Source organism: Podarcis vaucheri, assembly GCF_965113315.1.
Source record: "Podarcis vaucheri genome assembly, chromosome: W".
NCBI classification, from domain to species: Eukaryota; Metazoa; Chordata; class Lepidosauria; order Squamata; family Lacertidae; genus Podarcis; species Podarcis vaucheri.
Genome location: NC_138757.1, coordinates 34,771,663 through 34,798,283, shown reverse-complemented (window position 1 = coordinate 34,798,283; position 26,621 = coordinate 34,771,663). Strand labels below are relative to the sequence as shown.

General features: G+C 50.2%; 1 protein-coding gene across 1 annotated transcript in view; it reads left to right on the top strand.

Annotated features, from left to right (window-relative positions):
* Nucleotides 1-26,621, top strand: part of LOC309523275 (inositol polyphosphate 5-phosphatase OCRL-like) — a gene marked incomplete at both ends in the record, with an annotated part of 52,359 nt that overhangs the window by 5,787 nt on the left and 19,951 nt on the right. Inside the window, one exon of the mRNA XM_082207060.1 lies at nucleotides 5,213-5,322. Within this exon, the coding sequence (XP_082063186.1) occupies nucleotides 5,213-5,322 (110 nt within the window). The remainder of the gene's footprint in view (nucleotides 1-5,212; nucleotides 5,323-26,621) is intronic.

The following is a 26,621-nucleotide window of genomic DNA, read 5'->3' as shown; positions in this document are numbered from 1 at the left end:
AAAACTTGACCCAGAATTCTTGGAGTATATTAACCTGTTTCATATCATCTTGTTCCAAGAATCGTGGGAAGTAGAGAGAATTGCCCTAAATGGCTTTGAGCTTCTAGAACTCCCTGCCTGCCCCTCCCTGAAAGGAGGCCGCCCCAAAGGGGGCCTAATAATAGGCATCTCCCTCAACCTACACTCTAAACTTACTCTAGTACAGGCCTTGCCTCCTTACGCCCTTACCGGGCTGATTGCGGGGGAAAAGATCTCACTTCTAGTTACAAATGTTTACTTGCCACCCGGGGGTTCTTCCTCCGAACTGGGCTCTAAATGGGGCTCGCTAGAAGAGCATTTGCTCTCATGCTATGTTAAGTTTCCTAACACCCCGGCCATAATAGGTGGCGATTTTAATGCCCGCACAGCAGCAAATTGGGACTCGCTAACCAAAGCCAAATGGTGGGTTACCCCAAACCTTGATAATTATGAGCTGGAACATATCATGAGGAGAACTTCTAAAGACCAACGAGTTAACGAGGCTGGAGTATTCCTCTACCAAATGGCCATCCGTTTAAATCTGGTCCCCCTAAATGGAACATGCCACCCTGATATTCCAGGGGATCTCACTCATCTGAGCGTTAAATCAAACAGCGTTCTCGATTACCTGCTGGTTTCCAGTGATCTACTTAAGTGTATCTCCACCTTTAAGATCGAGAATGTACAATCTAGTGACCATCTTCCCCTTGTAGCCAAGCTCTCCCTGAACTGGCAGTCGGAGGCTCATAGACATGCGACCCAGATGGTAACCAACGAATCTCTCCAAGTAAGAGGAATCAAATGGTCGGAGACCCAGGCTCAAAGGTATCAGGAATTCTTTCAAAAAGAAATCCTCGGGCCCCATCCCTACATAGACTCTGCCTCAGACGAGTATAGTATAGTGTTGAAACGCTTCCACCACTATACGACTGATCTTACGTCCTTCTTCAGGTTACCACCCAAAATATTAAATCGAAATGAGTATAATTACGGTGCCCCCTGGTATAATTCTCAGTGTAAACAAGCAAGACAGCGCCTCCGTGCTATATATAATGTATACAAGACCTCCGAAGCATCTACTCTGCCAGCTAGTTATGCACAAGCCAAGCAAGTTTACAAACGCACGCAGAAAACTGCCAAACGCGAGTGGCAACACAATCGCTGGCAGGCCTTGATTACTGCTTCAAAATCACATAGATCCAGGGAATTCTGGTCTTTGATTAACAGAAGGGCGAAGAAATACCCAAGGGCAGTCATCCCTGCACCGACATGGGAATTGTTCCTGAAGAAATGTTTCTCACAGGCAGATGCTCCCTCCGACCATCTGATGCATCTGTTTTCCCACCTACCTATTTGGCCTCCCACCGATCCGGACGAAATAGCCAAGCTAATAGCCCAGCTGAAATCGGGCAAAGCCCCAGGGCCCGACCTGATCCCTGCTGAAGCCATCAAACTACATCCAAAATGGTGGGCTGACATCTTGGCCAAAACCTTCGACGCAATCAACGCCTCTGGTCTCATCCCCAAAATATGGAAGGAGGCCATTATAGTACCAATTCATAAAAAAGGTTCTCCAATGGAGCCGGAAAACTACCGTAACATCAGCCTCCTTTCGATTATAGGGAAAATTTATGCCAGCTTTTTGCTGACTAAACTATTGCGATTGGCAGATGAGACTAATCAGATTGGCCACAAACAAGCAGGGTTCAGAATTAAACGTTCTACAACTGATCATGCGATAGTTCTTTACCATCTGGCACGGAAGTACTCCTCCCCCCCCCCCCCGGGGCTACCTTTGTGCTGCCTTCTTAGATCTAAAGGCAGCCTTTGACAGCGTTCCTAGAAATATTCTTTGGGAGAAACTTGCGAAACAGGGCATTGATAGAAGACTCTTATGGCTTATAAGTCAGCTCCACGAAGGTACCCTTGCCAGAGTGAGACTTACTCCTGCGGGCGACCTCACAAATTCGATACCAATAAACAAGGGAGTGCGCCAAGGATGTATATTGGCTCCCTGCCTATTCAATCTATTCATCAGCGACATGCGAGCACCCCTAGTCAACTCATCTCCAAGTACACATGCGCCTAGACTAGTGGACTCCCGCTGTCCACTCCTTTTATATGCGGACGACGCGGTAATTCTATCTTATACACGTGTTGGACTAACCAGAGCTCTGAAGATCTTTGCCACGTATTATCAACTCAACCAATTAACCATCAACCATGTTAAATCTAAGATTCTGATTTTCGCCAGAAGTCGGAGATTATACGAATGGAAGCTTGGTGGAGCAAAAATAGAGCAAGTCCTAAAATTTCAATACCTAGGAGTTATTTTTCAGTACAATTTGGGGTGGAAAGCACAAATTCAACACCTCCTTAACAAGGCCAAAACTCTGTCATATGCGCTCCTCCGATTTTTCTTTTCGGATGGAGCTTTGCATGTTCCCTCGGCCCTAAAGGTGTTCAAGGCAAAAGTGGTACCCGTGCTTGCTTATGCTGCCCCGCTCTGGGCCGTGATGACAGATCTTACTCCTCTTGAGACTTTGCAAAACCAATTCCTACGTCGGCTCCTAATGCTCCCCCTGTGCGTAAGCAACGCAGCCATCCGATTAGAATTGAAGATCGCATCCTTAGAAACTTGCCTGTGGAAGCAAGTCTTCAATTATTGGTTATCATTGTGGCACAGATTACCAGACCATTACCTTGTCCAATGCTTATGGCGAGATGAATTCTCCAGCCTTTGGACTAGTAGAATTCATGCCAAACTCCTGAGCTACGGAATCTCTCCCTTAGATTCCCTAAAACTAGATCAAATCACTGCTCAAAGACTGATCCGCCAAAGACTGGACGACATCGATTTACAGCGAAATTATACGCTGGGGGGAGGTGTTTGTTCGCCCCAGAACATCGGTATCACTTTAACTTACTGCGTTCCATCATACCTCTCCTCCCTTTCGTCTGTTGCCCATAGGCTGGCCTTCACCAAGGCAAGGTTTAACGTTTTTCCCTCAAATGTCCTGAGACATAGATTCTCAAAGGGCCAAGCCTCCGCCATGTGCGAATGTGATAAGGAGACGCCGGAGTCGCTTCAGCACATTATGTTCACTTGCCCCTTGTTCAATGTGCCACGGGCAAATTTGTTGGGATTAATTATACAGAAGCTAGAGGGTACCCCACCAAAATTCCACCTTGCCCAAATCTTGCAGGATAAGGATATCCATACGACACTGAAAGTGGCTAGGTTCCTGGTCGCTGTCCTTACCCAAAAGCGCTGCCAAGGAGCACTACAAGTTAATTAAGGCGCAGCATGTCATCCCTTCCTTCCATTCCATACTACAGTATTTTATTGTTATAGTGGTGTTTTAGCGGCTGTTTTTCCCCACGTGCAAAAACTGTTATTTATGTCTTGTTTTTATCTGTATGGGCCTATGGCCGCAATAAAATTTCTCTCTTTCAGACAGTTAGGAGCAAAGTGTAGCTATAACATAGGATGACTGCGACTTCTACAAATGCTTTTTAAGGTTGCAGGTTTGTGCAACCTGAATTAGAAGCAAGTCCCAATTAAGTTGGAGGGTTGCCTTGGAATAAGTAGGACTGCTCTGCAATTTCCCAGTTAGAGGGCTTTCCTAGCTCAGCACACGCTCCAGATGTTGTTGGACTCCCATCAGCCCCAGCATAGCTGCTGTCCAGCAATATCTAAAGGTCTAAGGTTTCCTGCTCTAGGTTTTGCATCGATCTGGAAAATCTGCGTTGCTCACATGTTCTTATCAGCAGATACTTCCATTTAGTCCAATTAAATTGCTGATGCTTTTTGTTTTACATTTTTCTCTCCAAGGTTTATGTGTTCATCATGTTGATGACCTTTCTCCCACTTGGCATAAGGATCATTGGTATTTTGTGTTGAAACAGAGGCCTGATTGCTGTACCTTATGGTGGATTTAAACTCTGTGAGCGTAGTCATGCCTTAGCCCTTTGAGAAGGATGCTGCAAGGAAGGCAAGGGGGGGGGGCAGCCTCAGACTTCCAACATACGCAAAACCATCATAAAACATTAAAAACTTCCCTAAAGGCTGTATAGTTACTTATCTCCTTGACATCTGACGGGAGGGTGTCCCACAGGGCAGGTGCCACTACTCAGAAGGCCCTCTGCCTGGTTCCCTGTAACTTCGCTTCTCACAGTGAGGAAACCGCCAGAAGGCCCTCGGTGCTGGACCCTGATGCCTGGGCTGAACAATGGGGATGGAGACACTCTTTCAGGGCTGAGGCCATTTAGGGCTTTAAAGGTTGGCACCAACACTCAGAATTGTGCTCAGAAACGTCCCGGGAGCCAACGTAGGATGCAAGAGGATGGTTTTGCAGTTGCTCATAGTGTCAGGGTGTATTCTGGTGGTTGTTAACAGTTTGTATGGATTATTGGTACATATAACAATGCATATTGTAGGTATGGCTAACCTGTGGTCTGCCAGATGTTACTGAGCTGCAGTTCCTGTTGGCTCCAGCCATCATGGCCAGTAATCAGGGATGATGGGAATTGTAGTTCTGCAGCATTGTGAGGGCCACGTGTCTGCTGCTCCTGAGTTAGAGGATTTTCCTGTTGTGTGATGCAGCAAAGTAATTTAAGATGACATGGGGCAAAAATGCACAAGCATCCTGTACCTTTAATAATTGGGTATAAGATAGGATTTCAGCAGGTATACCCCTTTTTTTGCACTTGGCTAACCTACTAGTAGGGACGCGGGTGGCGCTGTGGGTTAAACCACAGAGCCTAGGGCTTGATGATCAGAAGGTCGGTGGTTTGAATCCCCGCGACGGGGTGAGCTTCCGTTGCTCGGTCCCTGCTCCTGCCAATCTAGCAGTTCGAAAGTGCAAGTAGATAAATAGGTACCGCTACGGCGGGAAGGTAAATGCCGTTTCTGTGTGCTGCTCTGGTTCACCAGAAGCGGCTTAGTCATGCTGGCCACATGACCCGGAAGCTGTACGCTGGCTCCCTTGGCCAATAAAGTGAGATGAGCGCCGCAACCCCAGAGTCGGTCACGACTGGACCTAATGGTCAGGGGTCCCTTTACCTTTACCTTTACCCTACTAGTACTTCACCTTGGTCTTCCAGCACAACAGTGGCTGTTAATAGACTCCATTGTCAGGCAACAGGGGGTCTTTTGCTTCTCTGCTGATAAGCGATTTCTTTTTGGCTTTAGCTAAACATTCAGCGTACCCAAAAGACAGCTTTTGCTGATTTCACAGAGGGAGAGATCAAGTTCATCCCGACGTACAAATTTGACTCTAAAACAGATCGCTGGGACTCCAGGTAAGCCCCTGCTTGATAGTTGAGCCTTTGTAAGTAAGTCCTCTCAATCATTCTTCTGCAAGGCTTGTTTGTTTTTCCTAGTCTGCTGAGATGCTAGTAGTGTCCTGCCTTTCCATCCTCCTGAGCAGGCTAGTAAAACATATATTTTAAAAATGGCTTTGTGCTAAGCAAGCTGTTGGAGGAGGGCTAGAGTTGAGAGCTGGATGGACTTCCTTTCCTCTGCAGCCAGAATGGACATCAAGCGAGACTTCCGGGTTAGCGCGATCGGCCAATGGCGGATTCCCTCTGAGCTCCGGAGGGAATCGGCTTCGTGGAAGACGGGTCCTGCCGCGGCGGCGGCGCGGGGACCCTCAGAAACCACAGGCGCGGAAGCCTGTGGACTTGGTGACTCGGTGGGCACCATTTGCGCCCTCCCCGACCCACGAAGAATCCTTTTTAAAGGCTTCGGAGTGGGTGACGGAGAGTGGCGTGGTGCTGTGAGTAGACCGCTTCTTCTACGGAGTGAAGCCGCGAGCCATGGCCGGAGAGCGCTGACTTCTTCCTTTGAACATTTGGACTGCAAAAGTAACAACCCGTGAGTAGTACGGAAATTGGACTTAAAAATCCTATTTTTAAATTCGGCACGACCGGGGGATGCGTTAAAAGGAAGTCCGCCCCCCGTCTTGTAGACAATTTAAAGCAAGAACCGGATAACTAAGGTCGAAAGACCATCTTTCTCTTTGTGAGACAAAAGTTTCTAATTCCACGATTTGGCACTATAAGCATTTTGCTGGAGGATAAAATCTGATTTTAAGGAGCTGATGTGCAACCCCCCGGGATCCGGGAGCGATCCGTGAGAGAGCCTGTTGAGGAGATACAAAGACTTTGACAGCTGTCAAAAGAGCTGTCAAAGTTAGAAAAATCTGCTTTTGTTATTTCTGCTGGTTATTTTTGATACAATTGACTTTAAGTCGCTTGAAAATAAAGAAAAAATAAAAACAAAGTAATCAGACTGTTGGAAAAAGAATACTAAGTAACCAGAACCCCTCTAGAGGGGGTTCTGAGACATTACAATGGCTGCAGATGGAAAATTACAGGCTGAGCTGGAAAGAATGTTTTTTCTCTTGGGAAAATTACAAGATCAGAGTGAAGCTCTGACCACAGATGTTATGACCTTGAATTCCGAAGTAAATAATCTTGTTGATGGTGCCAAGGACTTTACTCAAGAAAATCTTGCAGCGGAACAAGAAGAGATATGGGCAGACTCAGAGGAGTGGGAAGGAGAAGCTGAAACGTTGCAGGTGAAAAAAGACAACCAGAGGCCTGAAAAAATGGATTACAAAGGAAACAAGACCTGGATGATGAAAATTTGGCTTGAATTTGAGAATGACTGGAGAGATCCCCCTACGGGGAGATCGGAAGATCTATGGATTACAAATTTGATCAAGGTGAAAGTTGGAGCTTTTGGGACATTTGGGACATTTGGACTTAAAAGGAATAAGAAATATGACTTGGGCTCCACTTTTGAATACGGAGGTCTGGTTGGAAGAAACGTAGACCCCATCGGGACAGAGCTTCTCCAAGATTTGATGTTTACCATAAAGGACTACCAACAAAACCGGCAGAGAGGGACTGAAAGATATTTAAGGGCCTCGGACGTGAGGGATCCGGGCTGAGAGCCGATGGATTGATGGATATTTTTTGGGGATCGAAACCGAAAAAGGGGGGGCGAGAGTTTTGGAACCCAAAGGGTCTATAATTATATGTTGTTTTTTGTTATTTTGTTTTGTAAATATGATAAAAATTGGGAAATTCGTGGAAGGGAAATGGGGCCGACCTTAGAAAAATATGTAAAGGGTGTGTATTTTGGTTTAATTGAGGTGTATAAGTTAAATTTGGTTAATTAAGAAGAAGTAAGTAAAATAGTAATAAGGTAAAAGTTGGAGATAAGAACTTGCTGAGTTAATTATTGGAGTTGGGGTGCAGGAAGGGGAGGTGTGGGGAAGTCAGGGAAAGTGGTTAAGAAATTAGGGATTTGAAATTACATGTGTTTGTTTTTGTGTTTGTATGTCTGTGTTGTGTATTGTTTGTGTAAATTGTGAAAACCCAATAAAAATTTATTAAAACAAAAAACAAAAAAACAGAATGGACATCAAGCAAAGGAGGAAGAGAGAGATCCAGCTCTCCTTCACCTGCTCACTTTGCTTGCATGGAACTCCTGGTTGCCAAAGGTGTGGGATGTAAACACAGGAGCAGTCAATGACAACATTCCTAGAGTGTACATGTTAGAACATGGGGAGGGATGTCTGTCCAGCAAGCAGGTAAACTTCCTGGGGATGGAATTCCTCTGCATGTGACCAGAGGTGGGTGTGGCCTCACCTGTGCAGGTAAATGATAAAAGCACAGGGCAGGCAGCCATATCTCTCTCTCTCATCTTCATCTTTTGAAGGAGCAACATGCCCTCTTGGCTCTCAGCCAAGAGAGGACAGTACTATCTTCCTATAAGATAGATTCTGAGTGTATTTTACCCTTTTAAAGCTGCCTGCCTTCTGGGATCATATTGTGAACAGAACGCGAGTAAACTCTTTTATACTTTTATAAAGACTGTGCCGTGTCTTGTATTTTAAGAGGGAACAAAAGGGGAAATTACCAGAGTAATTATTATAGTGGTTCTAGCGAACCTGTGCAGACGTTAGCGTTGCGAACTAAAAGAGGAATGTCATAAACTCTGCTGATATTTTGGGAACTTGTTAGCACAAGTTGGATTAGGATATAATCTCACAATATATCCTCTCCTGCACCCCTGAACATTCCCACAAAGGGTTATTGGCCCCAGTATTGCGTAGAAGCAATGCACCCGCGAGCTGCTGGTAGCTTGAAAGCAAAACATAATGGGAATGTTGGGACTGTCCGTGGGAAAAAGAGGGACAGTAAATTCACAGTGCGAAGCACCGGAATTAGCTCAGAGTGTAATATGAGCTGTACAGGAAGTACAGGAGGTGTTTTTCTCTCGACTGCTGGAGTTTGAAGAGAGCAGTCATGTTTTCTGTAACGCTGCAAAGACAGAAATAAAGGCATGTAAATACGTTTCTGTCTATCTCTTTCCCCTGCCGGGGGGGCAGGAAAGAGAGATGTATTCTTCTCACGCTGAGAAGGATCGCCTATTGCGACCTAGCCTGGATCTTGCTGGGGAATGCAGACAGGGAGGTCAACAGGAGATCAAGCCGGGTGCCTGGGAGAGTTGCCAGTTTCTCCTGATAAAGGCTTGATTCCCGACATCTGGTAGCACGGAGCCGATGGTTTCGATCCATGAAAGCAGCAGAAGAGGTTGATGGATCGTACTTCATCCTCTGCAAGGAGATAAAGGAAGATATGGTAGCGTGCGGATGGAAGCTACCGAAGCAGATGTTTTTGCTGATAAGCCAGGAGCAACGGAACCCCTAAGGTATGCTGAATTATGGGCTAAAAGTGTGAACGTAGATTGATTCTTCTCTGGTTCACAAAAGCTGCTTTTTGGATAAAAAAACAGCACTGAGAGAGAGCCACATTCTTCGCATTCCTGGGACTGATGATGTTGGCTTTTCAAGCCTGGAATGTCCAGTTGCTAAGCAACGAGACGTCAGTTTTTTCAGCTACTTCGGAGATAGTTAGCTTGAAAAGGAAGTGGAAATTTACTAGCCAACGGAAGAGAGGCTGGGACTGTAAGAGGCTGGAAAAACACCGGTAAAAATTCCAGCGTTTGTTTTGTATGCTATCTCACTGCTCTTGGAGGGACTTTCAAAACAGCCTGCGTTTAGCTGCCAAGTGCAACGCAGTGAAAAGCCAGTAGACTCTTGGAAAATACAAGCTCACAGCAGAAAGCTGAGGCTTGAGATTGAGATGGCTTTGTTCTCTCAGAAGCTCCGAAAAGCTTGTGAAGCTGGAGTGAGAAGCAAGAGCCGAAAGTTGACTACCCCAGAAGGGGAGAGCCAAGATGGCGCTGGCCAAATTCCTAAAAGCTCATCGAAAGCTGGGGAGAGCTTTGACCCCAAAAGGGGGAGTGAAGGAACTGTTGCTGTTGATGTTCCTGTTCTTGCTGCAACGGATGTTGCTGACAGGGGGAGTGAGGCTCGGAGTTGTAGCGCCCCCACTACTATTGCAAGAGAAGAGCAAGCTGAAGCTCTGAACGTTGTTTGTTGTCGCAATTGTGGCCAACCTGGGCATCTTCAGCGGAACTGTAAGAGGCCACATCAGCAGAAAGGAGCTAGGGGAAGCTCTGCAAAGCCTGAGGCGTCAGGCAAAAGTCGTACCAAGTCCCAAGTGGAACCAGCTATGGCTTTGATGTCACTAAAAGCCACACCAGAAGTGGAAAACGCTTTTATTTTGGACACTGGAGCGACACAACACATGACGTCACGCCGAGAACTGTTTTCTACGTTTAAGAAGCAAAGCTTCGCTGTGAAACAGGCCAACGGCCAGGAGCTGGAAGCGACCGGGTTTGGAACTGTGTATCTTGAGAGTCTGAACTTGACTATAAAAAATGTGTATTTGGTTCCTGATTTAAAGTTCAATCTGCTGAGTGTTTCGCAGATCACAAAGAAAGGACTGACTTTGTCCTATGATAGAGAAAGCTGCAAAATCTTCAAAGATGGAGAGCTGTATCTTTCTACCAGAGAGAAAGATGGACTGTATTTGTTGACTTTTGAACAAAGTGATTGCATAAATTGTAATGCATCTGAGTCTAACATGATTTCTCTTGCAGGTATGATGAAGGACGTCCAGAAGGCGACCAAAGTTAACAGTGCATTTCAGCGAGTGTATGCTGATGTGATTGGTCCTCTAGCACCATCTAGAGGCAATGCAAGATATTATCTTGTGTGTGTGGATTATTTCTCTCATTATGTGTGGATATATATATTGCAGAAACCACAAGAAGCCTTAGAAAGGTTTAAAGAGTTTTGTGACAAGGTTAAGAATGTTCATGATGCTAACATTGATTGTCTTTTCACAGATGAAAAGCTAGTTTTTCTTTCACAGGTTTTTCAGGATTTCCTGGATAAGAAAGGGATAAGGCACAAGACTGCTGTTTCTGCAGAAGCATGGAACAAAAGTATCTGTGTGCAAGTGAACAAAGAATTGCAAAATGGGATGAAGGCGCAATTGCTGAGTTCACATTTGCCACATGAGTACTGGGCGGAATCGATATTGTGTTATTGTTACACTTGGATGAGAAAGGTTTCAAAAGATTTGAGATGTTCTCCTTTTGAGAAGCTGTTCCATAGAAAACCTTCTGTTGCCCATTTTAAGATTTTTGGGTCTCATGTGAAATCTGATGCTCCAGGTGGAGTAAAGAATGCCAGAGGTATTTTTGTGGGTTATGAAAAGGGTCTCTACAGAGTAATTTTGTCTGAATCTGGTCAGGTGATTCTCACGAAATTTCTAGAGAGTGCTCCTGAACAGCAGAGAGTAATTGTTCAAACATTTCCCACTGAGGACAATTCAGACGATGATGATGATTTTACTGATTACAGTGGTACTGAGAGTAACAGTGATAGCTCGGAGAGCTCAGTTGACACAGTCATTGAGAGAAAATCTCACACAATGGCTAGACCTTCACAGGTGAAGGATGAACCACTGTTTACTATCAGAACTGGTTCTCCAAAGAGTCCTGAGACTGAACCAGTGAGCAGAGAGGAACAGCACCTCATACATAGGTCTGAGAGAGTTACAAAGGGTGTACCACCCAAGAAGTATTCAAAAGAGTTTGCTAAAATTGGAAACTTTAATAAATATCTTATATATATATAAAAGAGAGTTTGCTAACTCAGCTGTTGCATGTGTTACTATTGTTGACAACTCAAGACAGGTTGAAGCTGTGTCTAAGTCAGAGACAAAGACACAACAGAGAGTTGCTAAGCGTAACACTACATTCATAGAATCATAGAATCATAGAGTTGGAAGAGACCACAAGGGCCATCGAGTCCAACCCCCTGCCAAGCAGGAAACACCATCAGAGCACTCCTGACATATGGTTGTCAAGCCTCTGCTTAAAGACCTCCAAAGTAGGAGACTCCACCACACTCCTTGGCAGCAAATTCCACTGTCGAACAGCTCTTACTGTCAGGAAGTTCTTCCTAATGTTTAGGTGGAATCTTCTTTCTTGTAGTTTGGATCCATTGCTCCGTGTCCGCTTCTCTGGAGCACCAGAAAACAACCTTTCTCCCTCCTCTATGTGACATCCTTTTATATATTTGAACATGGCTATCATATCACCCCTTAACCTCCTCTTCTCCAGGCTAAACATGCCCAGCTCCCTTAGCCGTTCCTCATAAGGCATCGTTTCCAGGCCTTTGACCATTTTGGATGCCCTCCTCTGGACACGTTCCAGTTTGTCAGTGTCCTTCTTGAATTGTGGTGCCCAGAACTGGACACAGTACTCCAGGTGAGGTCTGACCAGAGCAGAATACAGTGGCACTATTACTTCCCTTGATCTAGGTGCTATACTCCTATTGATGCAGCCCAGAATTGCATTGGCTTTTTTAGCTGCCGCGTCACACTGTTGGCTCATGTCAAGTTTGTGGTCAACCAAGACTCCTAGATCCTTTTCACATGTACTGCTCTCAAGCCAGGTGTCACCCATCTTGTATTTGTGCCTCTCATTTTTTTTTTTGTCCAAGTGCAATACTTTACATTTCTCCCTGTTAAAATTCATCTTGTTTGTTTTTGCCCAGTTCTCTAATCTGTCAAGGTCGTTTTGAAGTGTGATCCTGTCCTCTGGGGTGTTAGCCACCCCTCCCAGTTTGGTGTCATCTGCAAATTTGATCAGGATGCCCTTGAGTCCATCATCCAAGTCGTTGATAAAGATGTTGAATAAGACCGGGCCGAAGACAGAACCCTGTGGCAACCCACTAGTCACTCTTCTCCAGGATGAAGAGGAACCATTAATGAGCACCCTTTGGGTTTGGTCAGTCAGCCAGTTACAAATCCACTGAGTGGTAGCATAGTCAAGACCGCATTTTACCAGCTTCTTTACAAGAATATCATGAGCACCTTGTCAAATGCCTTGCTGAAATCAAGGTAGGCTACATCCACTGCGTTCCCTTCATCTACCAGGCTTGTAATTTTGTCAAAAAACGAGATCAGGTTAGTCTGACATGACTTATTTTTCAGAAATCCATGCTGACTATTGGTGATCACAGCATTCCTTTCTAGGTGCTCACAGACTGTTTGCTTAATGATCTGCTCCAGAATCTTCCTTGGTATTGATGTCAGACTGACTGCGCGGTAATTATTTGGGTCCTCTCTTTTCCCCTTTTTGAAAATAGGGACAACATTTGCCCTCCTCCAGTCTGCCGGGACTTCGCCTGTTCTCCAGGAATTCTCAAAGATGACTGCCAGTGGTTCTGAGATCACATCTGCCAGTTCTTTTAATACTCTTGGATGCAGTTCATCTGGCCCTGGAGACTTGAATACATCTAAACTAGCCAAGTATTCTTCTCCTTAGTTATTCTGGGCTGTGTTTCCTTTGCTGAATCATTTGCTCCAAATTCTTCAGGTCAGGCATTGTTTTCTTTATCGGAGAAGACTGAGGCAAAGAAGGCATTGAGGAGTTCAGCCCTTTCTGTGTCCCCTGTTTGCATTTCACCATCTTCTCCCCCGAGTGACCCCACTGTTTCTTTGTTCTTCCTTTTGCTACGAACATACCCATAAAGCCTTTTTTGTTGCTTTTAACCTCTCTAGCAAGCCTGAGTTCATTCTGTGCTTTAGCTTTTCTGACTTTGTGTCTACACGTGCTGGCTATTTGTTTGAATTCCTCTTTGGTGGTTTCCCCCCTTTTCCATTTTTTGTACACATCCTTTTTTAATCTTAACTCAGTTAAAAGTTCTTTAGATAGTGTAGTGGTTGGGAGTTACTTGTGCGTAATCCTGCTCCGTTTGAGCATCGGATTGCCTGGTTAAACCCTCTAGACTACGCAGCCCATATTAGCGTGGCTGCCCTTAGTCACTTGTAGAATCTGTCTGTGGGCGTTTCTTAAAGCGTTGCCAACATAAGAGTTGTTTGACGCCCAATCGTTTCCCCCTCTCACTGTGCGGGAGTCTCCTGCGCAGGGTGGGCGTGGGCAGCGGGGTGCTTGGGCTCTCCTCGCTAACCTCCAACGAAGAGTCCTGGAGCCCCTGCACCTCCCTGTCCCGTTGCTCTCCTGGATCCCTGGTGTTACACTCATTCTCTTCCCCTTCCTCCCGGCTGAGTCTCCCTCTAGCGCTTGGACCTTCCCCTGCAGAATCAGAGACCCTCTCCTTCTCCCGTGCCTCTGATGGCAGTTCCCTGACATCCACCTCCCTCCCAGGGCCCCCTTCACTCCCCCTCCGACCAGGGGGCTCTATTGCAGCCTCTTCTCTGGTCGGCGAGCCAAGGAAACCCCTGAAGGAGCTGTCCTCCTCATCTGTGGGTGTGAACACCTCTTCCCACCTGCTAAGGTTCCCACCCAAGGAATGACTCTCCCAATCCGATTCTTCTTCGGATTCTGCAAATCCCTCGAAACTCTCTTCCTCCTCTGTGGTGCCGAACTGTTCTTCCCAGAATCGCCCTAAGGGCTTGGGTTTATCTGGGAACCGTCGGTGGAACACTTCCAGCATATGCTCGTCGTCAACTGCCTCTGCTGGCACCCACGTGTTTTCTGACCAGGGCTCTCCATCCCACGCCACCAAGTACTGCACCTGCTGCCCTCGCCACCTTGAATCCACTATCTCTGCGGCCGAGCTCTGGTGTTCCCTCTCTTCTACCTGTGGCTGTGGCAAGACTTCTACCTTCCCCCCCCTCGGATTCCCGCCCCCCTCTGTGTGGTGAGAGCAAGGACCTGTGGAATACGGGATGTATTTTCATGTTGTTGGGCAACCTGAGCTTGAACGCCACTGGGTTTATCTGTTGTATAACTTCAAACGGACCCAGTCTTCTGGGCTGCAACTTCTTGCACCCTCCCTTAAAGGGTAACCCTTGAGTGGACAACCACACGCGATCCCCCACCCTAATGGTTTCCCCTTCCCTCCGGTGTTTATCTGCTTGCTTCTTGTAACTGGCCTTTGCCCTTTCTAGGTTCATCTTGAGCTGTTGATGTAACGCTTCCATTTCTTCCACAAACTGTTCAGCTGCAGGCATACTCCAGCTCTGTTCCTCATTGCCCGGGAATGCCCTGGGATGACACCCATAATTGGCCAAGAAGGGGCTCATACCGGTGGACACATGTTCAGCATTATTGTACGCAAATTCTGCTAGCGCTAGTTTCTCTACCCAATCATTCTGCCTTTCGCTAACGTAACAGCGTAAGTATTGCTGGAGTACACTGTTTGCCCTTTCCGCCTGCCCATTGGTTTCTGGGTGTCTCACTGTCGAGAAGCTGACTTCGACTTGCAGTAGGCTCATGAGCTTCCTCCAGAACCAGGAAGTAAATTGTTTTCCGCGGTCAGATAAAACCCTCAAGGGGGCGCCATGCAGCCTAAAAATGTGTTCTACAAACAACCGTGCCGTTTCTTCTGCCGTCACCGCATGGGAGCAGGCGATAAAGTGGCACATTTTGGTTAGCAAGTCGACTACTACCATCACTGCTGTTTTTCCCCTCGATTTGGGCAAATCCGTCATGAAATCAATTGACACCACCTCCCAGGGTTTGTTTGGCGTGGGTAAGGGTTCCAGCAAACCTGCTGGCATCGTGCGTTCCCCTTTGGCCCTCTGGCATCGGTCACACCCTCTTACATATTCGCGTACATCCTCCCTCACCCGTGGCCACCAAAATTGTCGGGTCACCAGCATCATGGTTTTGTGTTGCCCAAAATGCCCCGCTGTGGGGGTGTCATGTAGTTGCTTGAGTACCCTTCTTCTTAGAGCCTCCCCCGGTACGTACATCGCCCCCCTGTAGTACAACACCCCTTCCTTCTCTTCGAACCCCTCTGGTCCTCCCCTCCCCTCTTGGAGTTCCCTGATTTTGGTCCGGGCGAATTCATTGTCCCTCGTAAGTCCTGCCAGTTCTCTCGTGCCCACTAAAGTACCCCCACACACCCATCGGTCCTCAGGTATGATGTGGCGGGTCTCCGGCGGCCCCTCTCCTTCGAAGTACTCTGGTTTCCGCGAGAGAGCGTCTGCTCTCATGTTTTGCTCGCCTGGCACATACTGGATTTCGAAGGAGAACTTGGAAAACTCCTGCGCCCAGCGAATCTGTCTCTGGTTGAGCACCCGTGCTGTCCGCCAATATTCCAAGTTCTTGTGATCTGTGCAGACCTGGATCTTATGCTGCGCCCCTATCAGCAGATGGCGCCACCGACGAAAGGCTGCGTAAATTGCTAGCAGTTCTCGGTCGTACACGGTGTAGTTTTGTTCCGACTTGCTCAGCTTCCTCGAGAAAAAGGCGCATGGTTTCCATTCTTGCTGGTTCAGTCCTGGCTGCAACAGAACCGCCCCGATGGCTCGGTCTGACGCGTCCGTCTCTACCCTCATTGGTTTCTCCAAATCCACATGTAGTAATTGTTCCTCCGACGCGAATGCCTTCTTCAATCTTTCAAAGGATTGCTGGGCTTCCTCCGTCCACACAAACTTTCTTTTACTACTGAGACAGTCCGTGATTGGGGCTGTCAAGTGTGCAAAGTTCTTGATGAACTTCCTGTAGAAATTGCCAAAACCTAGGAACCTCTGCACATCCTTCCGTGTTTTTGGGGTTTTCCACTCCAATACTGCTTGCACCTTGCTTGGGTCCATCGCTAAGCCTTTGTCAGATAACTTGTACCCCAGGAACTCCACCTCTCGGGCATGAAACTGACATTTCTCTAGCTTGACCCACAGCTGGTGTTTCTGCAGACGTTGTAGCACTTCCCTGACATCTCTCAAATGTTGCTCCTCATTTTCTGAATAAATCAAGACGTCGTCCAGGAATGCTACACAGTTCTTGTAAAGCAGAGACCCCAACACGTGGTGCATGAACGCTTGAAAACAGGCGGAGCCTGACTGTAATCCGAAAGGCATAACGAGATATTCAAAGGCCCCCAGGGGTGTGAACATGGTGGTCTTCCATTCATCCCCCTCTCTCATCCGGATTAAGTTATAAGCCCCCCTCAGATCTAGCTTGGTGAAAATCTTTCCTTTCCTCACCCTCGTCAGAATGTCATCAATTCTGGGCATCGGGAAAGTCACAGGTTCTGACACCAAATTTACCCCCCAAAAGTCCACGACCAGTCTCGGTTTATCCGTGTCCTTTTTGTCCACAAAAAATACTGGACTGCCCCCCACTGCCTTTGACCCTCTTATAAACCCTCTCTTTAGGTTCTTGTCGATAAAGTCCCGTAACTCCTTCATCTGTCTGTCTGACATGGCATACAGCTTACCCACCGGCAGCTGCGCCCCAGGGAGCAAATTGATCTGGCAATCGAACGGCCTGTGGGGGGGCAGTCTATCTGCCTCCTTTTCACTAAAAACCTCCTTCAGATCAGCATATTGCGGTGGCACCTTCCCTTTCCCCTCCACTGCAGTGCTTGCCACTCTGGCTATGCTTATCCTTGGCGTTTCCCCTCCTAGGCAGTGCTGCAGGCAATAGTCAGACCCAAAGCTGACAGTCCTCTGATGCCACGCCACCACTGGATCATGTTGCGCTAACCAGCTCATCTCTAATATTATTGGGGGACCCACTAATGAGGCAACGTGACAGGCGATGGTCTCTGAGTGCCTAGAAACTCTCATTCTCATCGGTGGGGTCTGGTGGGTAACTCCCCCCCCCAATCAGTTCCCTCCCATCAATGGTGGTGACTTGCAGAGGTGCATCCAGTGGTAGCAGGTGAAGCTGATGCTCTAAGGCAAAGTCCCTGCTAAAGAAATTGCATGAGCTTCCTGAGTCCAGCATACCTTGCACCTTCACTGGGTGCCCATTTGGGAGTTCAAGCACCACCTCAATGGCAATTGCTGCTGTCAGGGCTACCTCAGGTCCCAGCTCACAAAGGACCAACGCCAGGTTTCCTTTATATACAAAGAAGCTTATTGCAGTTATTTTCCGCTTCACAGCCGAGGTGCGTAGCCCCACGTCTGTTACGCTTAGACCGTAGAAGTCCCCTCTGAATCAGTCCCTCCCCTGCACCAGTTTAAGATGCTTGCTTTGCTCCACCTCCTCCTGACTTTCCTTTTCCGCAGGGTCTTTCTGCCCGCTGGAGTTCCGCCCCTCCTGGATTCCTCTGACGCTGAATCTCCCAATGGCTCTCCCTCCCTCCTGCGGGCTTTGGGACCTGGCTCCTCCCCCGGGCTCTCCGTTTCCCCGCGCGCTTGCACATTTGAACTTGGCGCGCGCGCCCAGCTTCTAACCTTTCTCCTGATCGTTACGTCACTCCTCTCACTGCTTCCCTCCCCATCCGGGAGGATAGCTTGTTCTGACCTCTCCTCCCTTCCAGCCGACGGAGCTGCTTCCCCTGATACACTGGAACTCCCCCCCCCCCTCACTACGCTCTGGAGGTGAAGCCGTCCCTGATCTCCAGCTGCTGCTTTGGGATTCCCTGTTGGCCTTCTCCCCCTGATGAGTCCCCCCTGGGGCTCCTCTTGCCCTGGCTACAGGCGCCCCCTCCTGGGAATCCCCCGATTCGCTGGAAAAGCTCATGGAGTCCCTTGGGCCACAGTCCTCCTCCTCCTCGCTGTCCTCGGACTCCGCCCAATCGTCCTCCCTCTCCTGCCTCCCATGTGCCTCTGCCCCTGAACCCCTGACATCCATCCCCCCTCGAAGCCCCCCCTTCCCCCCTCCCACTGCTCGAGAGCTGGTTCCGGGTGCTCCATTGCCGTGGGGGGTAATGCTGGAAACAGTTCATCTCCCCCGGTTTGCCGCAGTCCATTTGGCTCTGGCCAGTCCATAACGACCTCATCGATGCCGATCTCCTCTGCTTCCAGTTCAGTGTATGTGTGCTCGAAACCGGGCTCCTCCCCCAACCCGTCCAAGCCTGCCTCTCCCCCTGGTACTTCGGGCGATGCTGTTTCCCAAGGCCCCCTCAGCCACCTCCTGCCCCACTCCACTTCTGGTTGATCGACCCACCAGTACGAGCGGTCCGTGTCCACCCCCGAACACGATCCCCTTGGAGGGCTCGATTCCGGCGTCGTCTCCTCTGCGGAGGAGAACCCCCGGAACGTGCTGGCTGAAAGTGTGGGTGTAAAAAGCCAGTCGTCGAAATAATCCGCTGGCATGGGTCTGTGTGGGAAGAGTGCATGAAACTCGTCCTTGAGCAGAGGTTCCTCCAAAGCATAGTCCGGCACCCAACAGTTGTCGCTGGCCGGGGTACCTTCCCTGGCGAGGAGGTATTCTACTCCCTCCTCCCCCCATCTCGAGTCCAGAATTTCCGTGACCTCGTTGAGTGTTGTGGCTCTCGGTGACTTCCCCCCCTCTGGTGACCTTCTGCGTGGGTCTGGTGCTGTCCCTGGCTCCTGAAACCTGTGCGGGGCCTTGTAGGGTGTGAGCACCGACCTATGAAAGACCGGGTGCATTCTGGACCCTTCCGGGAGGGTCAACCGAAAGGCTACAGGATTGATCTGGGCTTCTACCTGGTATGGCCCTAGCTGCTTGTGGCCTAGCTAGCTTCTTCTTAGCTAGCGATTTGGCCGGGCCCGCCTGGGCCGCTAACCACACCCAGTCCCCCACCTGGATGTCTTCCCTTGCTCTCCTGTGCCTGTCTGCCTGCACTTTGTAGGCGTGTTTGGCTAGCTCCAAGTGGCGTCGGAGCTCTTCGTGGACCTCCTGCAATTCGGCGGCCAAGTGCTCAGCTCCCTGCGGCTCCCCCTCCGTCGGCATCTCCAACCCCGGGAAGGTCCTAGGATGCCGCCCATTGTTGGCGAAGAACGGCGTCACCCCCGTGGACGCGTGCTTCGTGTTGTTGTAGGCAAACTTGGCTAGCGGCAAATAGTCCACCCAGGTCGCAGGCTTTTGATTGGTGTAACAGCGCAGGTACTGCTGCATGATGGCGTTGACCCTCTCCGCTTGTCCATTGGTTTGCGGATGCCTCGCCGACGTTAAGTTGATCTTGACGTTCAGGATACCCAGCAGCTTCTGCCAGAAACTGGAAATAAATTGGCGACCCCAGTCGGACAGGATGGACCATGGCAAGCCGTGAACTCTGAACACGTGGTCTATGAACAGCTTGGCGGTCTGTTCCGCTGTGGCCACCTTCGCGCAAGGAATGAAATGCGCCATCTTGGTGAACAGGTCTACAACCACAAGGACCGCTGTCTTGCCTCGCGAACTGGGTAGATCAGTAATAAAGTCCAGCGCCACCTTCTCCCACGGCTCTAGTGGCGTCTGCAGCGGTTCCAGCAGTCCCGCTGGCTTCTTGTGCACTGGTTTGGACCTCTGGCAAGTGTCACACCTGGCGACGTAATCCGCGACCTCTCCTCGCATTTGGGGCCACCAAAAGTCCCTGGCCACTAAGTCCGCCGTCTTTTCCTTGCCGAAGTGACCCGCGCTGGGTGCGTCATGTAACTGCTGCAGGACCTTCGCGCGGAGATCGTCCCCTGGCACGTAGAGAGCACCTTTGCGGGTTAGCAGGCCGTCTCGTATCTGAAAATCGGTGTCCTTCGCTGTGCCTCTCCGCAGTTCCTCCATCTTGGATTGCGCGAAGGGATCCGTCTGCAGCGCGCGACGCACCGCGTCCAGGTCCACGGCTGCTGAAGCGCATGCCCATGCCTGCGGTGCGAAAATGTGCCTGGCTGCCACTGGCTCCGCTTCCTCGAGATACTGCGGTTTCCTGGAGAGCGCATCTGCGATGACATTGTTGTCTCCCGGGATGTACTCTATCCTGAAGTCGAAATCCGCAAAGAACTCCGCCCAGCGTATGTGCCTCTGGCTCTGGAGCTTCGCTGTGCGCCAATACTCCAGGTTCTTGTGGTCCGTGCGGACCTGCACGGTGTGTTTTGCCCCGATGAGGAAGTGCCTCCACGCCTTGAAAGCCGCGTGAATGGCCAACAACTCCCTGTCCCATATGGTGTAGTTCTGTTCCGACTTGCTGAGCTTCCTGGAATAGAACGCGCAGGGCCTCCAGTTCCCTTGCGGATCTTCCTGCAGGAGGACGGCCCCCACTGCTCTGTCTGACGCATCAGTCTCAACCCTCAGGGGCCTGCTGGGATTCACGTGTAGCAGCTGTTCTTCGGACGCGAAGAGGCTCTTAAGTTTCCGAAAGGACTGCTCCGCCTGGTCCATCCAGGTGAACTTCTTCTTCTTGGAACTGAGTGTGTCCGTGATAGCTGCCGTCTCTTTCGCGAAACCCCTGATGAACTTGCGGTAAAAGTTGGCGAAGCCAACGAACCTCTGGACTTCCTTCCGATTGCGCGGGCTCTTCCAGTCCAACACCGCGCGGACCTTGGCGCTGTCCATGGCTAGTCCCTTGTCGGACAGCCGGTAGCCCAGGAAATCCACCTCCGTCACGTCGAACTGGCACTTCTCCAGTTTGGCGTAGAGTCTGTGCTCCCGTAGCCTCTGCAGGACCTCCTTTACGTCTCTGTCGTGAGCCTCCTGCGATTCTGAGAAGATCAGGATGTCGTCGAGGAAGCATACGCACTTCTTGTAGAGGAGTCCCGCCAGCACGTGGTGCATGAACGCCTGGAAACAGTGGGAGCCATTTTGGAGACCAAACGGCATAACTCTGTACTCATAGGTGCCCAACGGTGTGAACATGGCTGTCTTCCGCTCATCCCCCTCCCGCATGTGTATGAGATTGTATGCGCCGCGTAAATCCAACTTGGTGAAGATCGTCCCCTTCCTCACTGTCGCGAGCAGGTCGTCAATCTTGGGCATGGGAAAGGCCTTGGGCTTTGTCATCGAGTTCACGGCCCTATAGTCCACAATGAGTCTTTTTTGGGGCGTGTCCTTCTTCTTCACGAAAAACACAGGACTGCCCCCTACTGCCTTGGATTCTCGGATGAATCCCCGCTTCAGGTTGTGATCTATGAACTCCCTGAGTTCCTGCATCTCATCCTCGGACATGGAATACAGCTTCGCAGTCGGCAGCGTTGCCCCTGGCAAGAGGTCAATTGCGCAGTCGTAGGGCCGGTGGGGTGGCAACTGGTCAGCCTCCTTTTCGCAGAAGACCTCCAAAAACCCCTTGTACTTGTGCGGGACCGCCTGCACCATGCCTAGGTGCAGCTGCTGCCCTTCTTCCTGACCCTCCTCCTCCTGACCGGTCTGGATGCAATGCTGTGCGCAGTAGGATGAGCCAAAGGTGAGCTGCCGCTGGTACCACGCTAATGACGGGCTGTGTCTATCCAGCCAGCTCATGCCTAACACTATAGGCGTGTCTGACAGGCGGGTGACGTTGAAACTGATGATCTCGCGGTGATTCCCAATCTGCATCATCATGGGTGGCGTCTGTTGCACCACCTGCTGGTAGAAGTGCTATGCGATGCTGCTTGATGAACTGCACCCCCACGAAGTCTGCATTGCTACCAGAGTCAATTGTAATGGGGACTTCCAGGGTGAGTCCATTGGGTAACTGGAGAGTTGCAGTGAGCTGCACCACAGGCTTGGGTGGCAGGGGGTCTGTAGGCTGCAAAATCGCTGGGGACTGCTTTACTGACTTGCCTGGCTGAGCCCCAGCATCTCTGCTTCCAGCCAGGCATTGCCGTTTCCCTGAAACTGCTCTCCATGGCGAGCTGCCTCTGTTACTGTTGCTAAGGCTGCAGTGTGCTTCTGGAGCCTCTGGGGACACTCTTTGGCCATGTGCTGCGCACTGTCACAGATGTAACACTTCCTGCTCCCTCTAGGAGGCTTAGTCTTGACTGCTCCGGGTGCTGTGGCTCCGGCTGCTGTCTGAGCCTTGGCACCACCAAGCTCCATTGGTTCCTCCCCCTCCCTCAGCGGAGGCGAGGGATGCATACGTCCCAGGTCCCTGGGAAGAAAAGAAGACGCTCTAGCCTGTGCGCGCACCTGGCGACCCTCATCACTGTTCCAAGGGCGTTCTTCGTGGCGCACTCCTATCGTAAGCGCCCTCTGCACGACGTCTGCAAGGGTTTGAGGTCTGTCCCCCCTTGCCAACTCATCTTTTATGGAGCCATTGAGTCCCTCCCAGAACAAGTCTCTCACTGCCAGGGAGTCCTTTTCCCAGCCCAGCACATTCAGCAATGCAAAAAAGCGAGAATGGTACTGTCGTACTGTAGCTTTGCTCTGCCGCAATCCATGCATTTCCCGCCGCGCCATATCCACGTCCACGGTAGATTGGAAGCAAGCGTCCATGGCCGCGATAAATGCGTCAGAATTCCTGCGGGCAGGACCATCTTCGCGCCACAAATTGCGCAGCCAGGCTTTAGCTTCCCCTTGCAAGTGGGACACAATGAAGCCTACTCTCTCCTCCTCATCTCTAAAATCCTTCCGAAGCAAATGCAGCGCATATACGACGTCAGCTCTGAAACTGGGATAATGCTTCAGGTTCCCATCGAAGTGGGCTACTAAACTGCCCCCCCCCCCCGCCGGCCGAGTCCAATTCCCTGCGACCAGGGCCCCGGGAACCCTTCTGTGCACGCACGCTCCCACCTGGCTTGCAGATCCTGGCATCGCGCTTCTGCTTCTTCTCCTTTCTGCTTGGAGACCACTACTGCAGTGGAAAGCTCTGATACTGCGTTTCGCAGGGCTGTCAGTTGCTCCTCAGTAGTCATGTCTGCCAACGTTCGTGAGCTTGCAAAAAAAATTCTGCGTTTTTTGAGAGGGGACTTACTGTTGGGGCTACCTCAGGTCCCAGCTCACAAAGGACCAACGCCAGGTTTCCTTTATATACAAAGAAGTTTATTGCAGTTCATTTTCCGCTTCACAGCCGAGGCGCGTAGCCCCACGTCTGTTACGCTTAGACCGTAGAAGTCCCCTCTGAATCAGTCCCTCCCCTGCACCAGTTTAAGATGCTTGCTTTGCTCCACCTCCTCCTGTCTTTCCTTTTCCGCAGGGTCTTTCTGCCCGCTGGAGTTCCGCCCCTCCTGGATTCCTCTGACGCTGAATCTCCCGATGGCTCTCCCTCCCTCCTGCGGGCTTTGGGACCTGGCTCCTCCCCCGGGCTCTCCGTTTCCCCGCGCGCTTGCACATTTGAACTTGGCGCGCGCGCCCAGCTTCCAACCTTTCTCCTGATCGTTACGTCACTCCTCTCACTGCTCCCCTCCCCTTCCGGGAGGATAGCTTGTTCTGACCTCTCCTCCGTTCCAGCCGATGGAGCTGCTTCCCCTGATACACTGGAACTCCCCCCCCCTTCGCTACGCTCTGGAGGGGAAGCCGGCCCTGATCTCCAGCTGCTGCTTCGGGATTCCCTGTTGGCCTTCTCCCCCTGATGAGTCCCCCCTGGGGCTCCTCTTGCCCTGGCTACAGGCGCCCCCTCCTGGGAATCCCCCGATTCGCTGGAAAAGCTCATGGAGTCCCTTGGGCCACAGTCCTCCTCCTCCGCGCTGTCCTCGGACTCCGCCCAATCGTCCTCCCTCTCCTGCCTCCCATGTGCCTCTGCCCCTGAACCCCTGACAGCTGCTCTTGGAGAATCTGGTTTGGGCACATTCATTGGTTGTTGGCTCGGCTGCTGTGCCCGCTGATTGGCAGCCAAGCGTTCCCGTTTCCCTGCTCCGGAGTCTGGGGTTCCTCCTCCTTGCCCCCCATGGCCCCCACCATTCCTTGCCAGGCCTTTCTTTGTGGGCAGACTCTGGCAAAATGTCCTGGTCTTTGGCAAAGGAAACATTTCTTGGTCGTTTTTACATCCTTTCCCTCCTTTTTGCGACTCTCGCTGGCGTTTGAAACTTCCTGGGCGCGCGCACCGCCTATTTCCATTGGCTCTGCCGGCGGGGAAGGCTGCCTAGGAATTCTAGGAATGCGGTAGTCATGACAACGCTGCTCTCTCCCTTCCCGCCTCTCTTGAGCCCGCGCTTCCTGTCTTACTCCAATCGCAAGGGCTGCCTTGGTCAGCTGATCCATAGACTGTGGGCGGCGTGCGCGCGAAAGCTCATCTTTGACCGTTGGTGACAACCTCTCCTCAAATAGCATTTGTATGGGTTCCGAGTCCAGCTGCCACCCCAAACGATGAACAATCATGGCAAAACGTGACCAATAGTCTCTAACTGACCCTTCTCCCTGCTTACAGTTCAGCAGTTCCCGTTTGGTCACACTCTGTTGCACATCGCTACTGAACATAGCATCCATCGCCTGAAAGAATTTCGATAGATCCTCCATGGCGTCATTCTGCGTCGCCATAAGCGGTCGAATCCACTCTCTCGCCCCGTCCTGCAAGTGCCCCACAATATAAGCAACTTTGGCTGCGTCATTTTCAAAATCATTTTTCTGCAGCATCAATGCATATTCTATTTCTGTTCTAAACGCCCCATACTCTTGAGGCTTTTCCCCAAACTTGTGCACCAGTCCCGGTACCTTCCTCGCTATGGGGGTGGGTTTCCCCTGAGCATCCAGCGACCGTCGTTCGTCCAGCCTCGCCGTCAGGATGGCTATGTGCTCTTCCAAATCGCGGTTTCTCTCCTCCAGCGATTGGCCTCCAGCCGCCCCTCTCGTGGCTCCTGCTCCTCCGGTCTGACTCATGATGCCCCCTTCTGCTTGTCGCGCACGAGCAACCTTCAGGGACAGACAGATTGCTGTAGCGGTTGGGAGTTACTCGTGCGTAATCCTGCTCCGTTTGAGCATCGGATTGCCTGGTTAAACCCTCTGGACTACGCAGCCCATATTAGCGTGGCTGCCCTTAGTCACTTGTAGAATCTGTCTGTGGGCGTTTCTTAAAGCGTTGCCAACATAAGAGTTGTTTGATGCCCAATCGTTTCCCCCTCTCACTGCGCGGGAGTCTCCTGCGCAGGGTGGGCGTGGGCAGCGGGGTGCTTGGGCTCTCCTCGCTAACCTCCAACAAAGAGTCCTGGAGCCCCTGCACCTCCCTGTCCCGTTGCTCTCCTGGATCCCTGGTGTTACACTCATTCTCTTCCCTTTCCTCCCGGCTGAGTCTCCCTCTAGCGCTTGGACCTTCCCCTGCAGAATCAGAGACCCTCTCCTTCTCCCGTGCCTCTGATGGCAGTTCCCTGACAGATAGCCACCCTGGCTTCTTTAGGCACCTTCCATGTTTCCGTCTCATTGGTATTGCCTGAAGTTGTGCTTTTACTATCTCCCTCTTAACAAACTCCCAGCCATCATGAACTCCCTTTCCTTTTAGTATTACTGTCCATGGGATCTCACCCAGCACTTCCCTAAGTTTTATGAAGTCGGCTTTCTTAAAATCACGAAATTGAGTCCTAGTATGCTTGGCTGCTCCTTTCCGCTGTATAGTAAACTTCAGAAGAGCATGATCACTCGCGCCTAATGATCCTTCCACTTCTACCCCACTAACCAGGTCATCAACATTGGTTAGGACCAGATCTAAAATGGCTGTTCCTCTTGTTGCTTCTCCCACTTTCTGGACAATGAAGTTGTCTGCAAGGCCAGTGAGGAATCTGTTTGACCTTATGCTCTTGGCTGAGTTTGACATCCAACAAATATCCGGGTAATTGAAGTCCCCCATTACTACTATCTCCCTTCCTTTTGCATGCTTGGCCATCTGTTCCAGGAAGGCATCATCTATGTCCTCCGTTTGGCTTGGGGATCTATAGTAAACTCCCACAATGAGGTCTCTGTTATTCTTCTCTCCCTTAATTTTGACCCAAATGCTCTCACTTTGGCTTTGAGGTTCTAAATCTTGGATCTCTTCACAGGTATACACATCCCTGACATATAACGCCACTCCTCCTCCTTTCTTGTCTGGTCTGTTTCTCTGAAATAGATTGTATCCCCCCATTATTACATTCCAATCGTGGGACTTATCCCACCAGGTTTCAGTGATGCATTCCCTAGCCAAGGTAATGCAGATGCACTCATTCCTTGGAAGTCAGACAACCAGAGAGGTACACTGGGGAAACCAGTGGCAGGTAGTTCCAAGGGTGGAACTGAAACAAGAGGGGAGTGTTTTATGTATAACAACTGTTTGCTTTCTTCTCTAGATCACGCTTTGCTCGCAGCGCACATTGATTCATATGGGGGAGTATGTTACCATATAGAAGCAATGCACCCGCGAGCTGCTGGTAGCTTGAAAGCAAAACATAATGGGAATGTTGGGACTGTCCGTGGGAAAAAGAGGGACAGTCAATTCACAGTGCGAAGCACCGGAATTAGCTCAGAGTGTAATATGAGCTGTACAGGAAGTACAGGAGGTATTCTTCTCTCGACTGCTGGAGTTTGAAGAGAGCAGTCATGTTTTCCGTAACGCTGCAAAGACAGAAATAAAGGCATGTAAATAAGTTTCTGTCTATCTCTTCCCCCTGCTGGGGGGGGGGGCAGGAAAGAGGGGGGGTGTTCTTCT